Raw genomic sequence first — 2538 nt, 5'->3', positions numbered from 1 at the left:
CCGGCTCTGAACCGATTTGCATGCTCTGACGAGATCAGGCTCGTCTGGGCCGCTAGATACGGTCTGCATCGACAGCATTTCTTCCCTTGCCCTGCCGCATCTGGCTCACGTACTGGAAGAAATGAGAACAGCCAGGCGAGCCAAGGCAACTAGGTGAAGGAGAAAGCGAGAACAATTATTCGCAGGTCCAAGAATACCGTGGGCACCATGAACACTAATGCTTTGTGTGCCACTCACATGCCCTTCTGCAGCGGTGCGAGGGTATGCGGATGCTGGCTCAGGACCAGCTATATGACCATTAAACAAGCTACAGCTCTACTCTTGAGAGCCAGGTTGGTGTAGTGGTTAAGTGCACGGACTCTAATCTGGGAGAACCGAGTTTGATTCCCCACTCCTCCACTTGCACCTGGCTGGATGACCTTGGGTCAGTCACAAGCTCTGGCACAGCTGATGCTGAAAGAGCAGTTCGTTTTTTGTCAGAGCTCTCTCAGCCCCACCCACCTCACAGGGTGTCTGTTGTGGGGAGGGGAAGGGAAAGGAGTTTGTAAGCCACTCTGAGACTCCCTTGGGTAGTGAAGGGCGGGGTATAAATCCAATCTCTTCTTCTTCTTCTTCGTCTTGATGGGCTCCATAGCAGTAACTGAGCATTAGGGGAAAAAAGAATGTAGGCAATTGTGCAAGTTCAGCAACCGTTATGTTGCATGCTATAAAAGGGGTCTATTGGACTCTTTTTGGCACAAGGTATTCAAGGCAGTGACAGAGAAATGGGAACAGTGAGCCCCGTTAGGGAGAGAGCAGGTACATTACTGCCTAATCTGAATAACTGCATTAACAAGTATTATTGGAGCACTGCAATCAGAATAATTGGAAAGCAAGACATCCTCCCAACATCACTTTAGAGATCAGAAACATTCATTTTTTAAATATTTTTTTAAGGTTGTAGAAACTTTTAATACAAATCCTGGAGGAATGGTATTATCTTCAAGATTAGATATTAGCACTTCATCTTTTTCTAATAAGATGCTATACAGTTTCTTTAAAATTGTGTCGCGTATACCAAATTTAGATTGCATCGGCTAACGAATAATTATAGGACACAGACAATTAAGGAGGGCTACTACAGTAGAACATTATTCAGAATAGTGTTGTTGTTGTTTTTAATGTTATGAGCCCAGGTGATTAGTGCAAAAACATACGGGAACACAGTCTGGAATACAGCCCCCCTGCCCTTTAATCTATCAATGTTAAAACAGTAAAGAGCGATCATAGGAAAAGGACAAAAAACATACGATACAAAATTACTTTTGCTAAATCAGACCCAAAACATGGCAACGCTTCTGGAACTGAGACAAGCACGTCTATGGAAGGAAGAATTGGATGTTTTCCTTCCACCAGTTTTTGGGATTGTATCCTGTGCCATGCACTGGCTTACAGCAGGTCTCAGGACCCCACTGCATAGACATCAGCTTTCTTCCCCCACAAGCATCCATCCAGGAGAGGGGCTCAGCTCAACAGCCGCCCTCACACGGGGAGCGTTTTCGACACACGCCGCCGCACAAAACCGGTCAAGAACCCGCCGACGTAGCGCAGTCCGGCGGCGCCCCCAGGCAGAGAGGCCAGCAAATAGGCGCCACCGGCCACCAACTGGATGCCGGCGCCCAGAGTGGTGAGCAAGGTGCTCCGGAGACCGAGTGCAGCATAGAGGGTGCCGCCCACAGAGCCCAAGTAAAGAAGGGCTAGGCCACGGCGGTCAGGCTCACCTAGGAGACGACTCGGGCCCCGTAGGAAGCCCGCGGCACCCAGCGCAAAGGCCGAGCCCAGGGACCAAAGCAGCGCGAACTTTCTGAGCAGCAGCAGCGAGCCATAGAGAGCGGCGAGGCTGAAGCAAAGAACGGCCAACAGCAGACACAAGGCACTCCCCACCAGGCGCTGCCAGCGGGACAGACCGGTCGGCAGCCATGGGTCCGGCTCCGGCTCCGCAGCCCAAGGCCACGTTCCTGTTGCGGGGAAAGGGTTCATCTGGCCAAACCAAGCTCCCAAGCCGGACCCAGACTCCTCTGTTTTATCCTGCGGTGGGCTCTGATGTGCCGGCGGGACGGCCGAGCCACTGCCCCCCTTAGACTGGGCCAAGTATTCTTGCAGTTGCCGGTTCAGATCCGCCATCTTGGGAAGGAGGTGGGTGGTAGCAACTTGTCCGGGAGGGGACACAAAGACGGTTCTCTATAAGCAGCCCCTTGCGTTGACCAATGCACCTCAAGTTTGCTCCCCACCGCCAAGGAAACAGTGCCAGCGCAGTCCCAAAGTCATGTCGGTCTTTGAGCAGAGGGAAGCCAGCCCATGCTGCTCAACGCCTCCGCGAAGCCTCCTTCACCGGGGTTAGGAAGTCCGCATGCTCCGACAGACAGGGGCCCTCGGTGTATCTCACAACTGAAAGGAAGACAAACATTAGAACAATGATTTATTTAATTCAATTTACACCCCGTCTTTCTCCTCAATGCGGACCCAAAGTGGCTTAAGCCAGTTTGGTGTAGTGGTTAG

The 2538-nt window shown here is 51.5% G+C and overlaps 1 protein-coding gene across 1 annotated transcript; it reads right to left on the bottom strand.

The window, feature by feature from the left end:
• Positions 1-1350: 1350 nt before the first annotated feature.
• On the bottom strand, positions 1351-2187 carry LOC107125133 (vesicle transport protein SFT2C-like). Its single transcript, XM_015428588.1, has one exon. The coding sequence runs from the start codon at positions 2161-2163 to the stop codon at positions 1522-1524; it is 642 nt and encodes a 213-aa protein (XP_015284074.1). The 5' UTR covers positions 2164-2187; the 3' UTR covers positions 1351-1521.
• Positions 2188-2538: the final 351 nt, after the last annotated feature.

This window comes from Gekko japonicus, unplaced genomic scaffold (genome assembly GCF_001447785.1).
Source record: "Gekko japonicus isolate JY-2015 unplaced genomic scaffold, Gekko_japonicus_V1.1 scaffold14258, whole genome shotgun sequence".
Classification (NCBI taxonomy): Eukaryota; Metazoa; Chordata; class Lepidosauria; order Squamata; family Gekkonidae; genus Gekko; species Gekko japonicus.
Note: the sequence above shows the minus strand (reverse complement) of the source record. Positions and strands in the feature narration are given on the sequence as shown.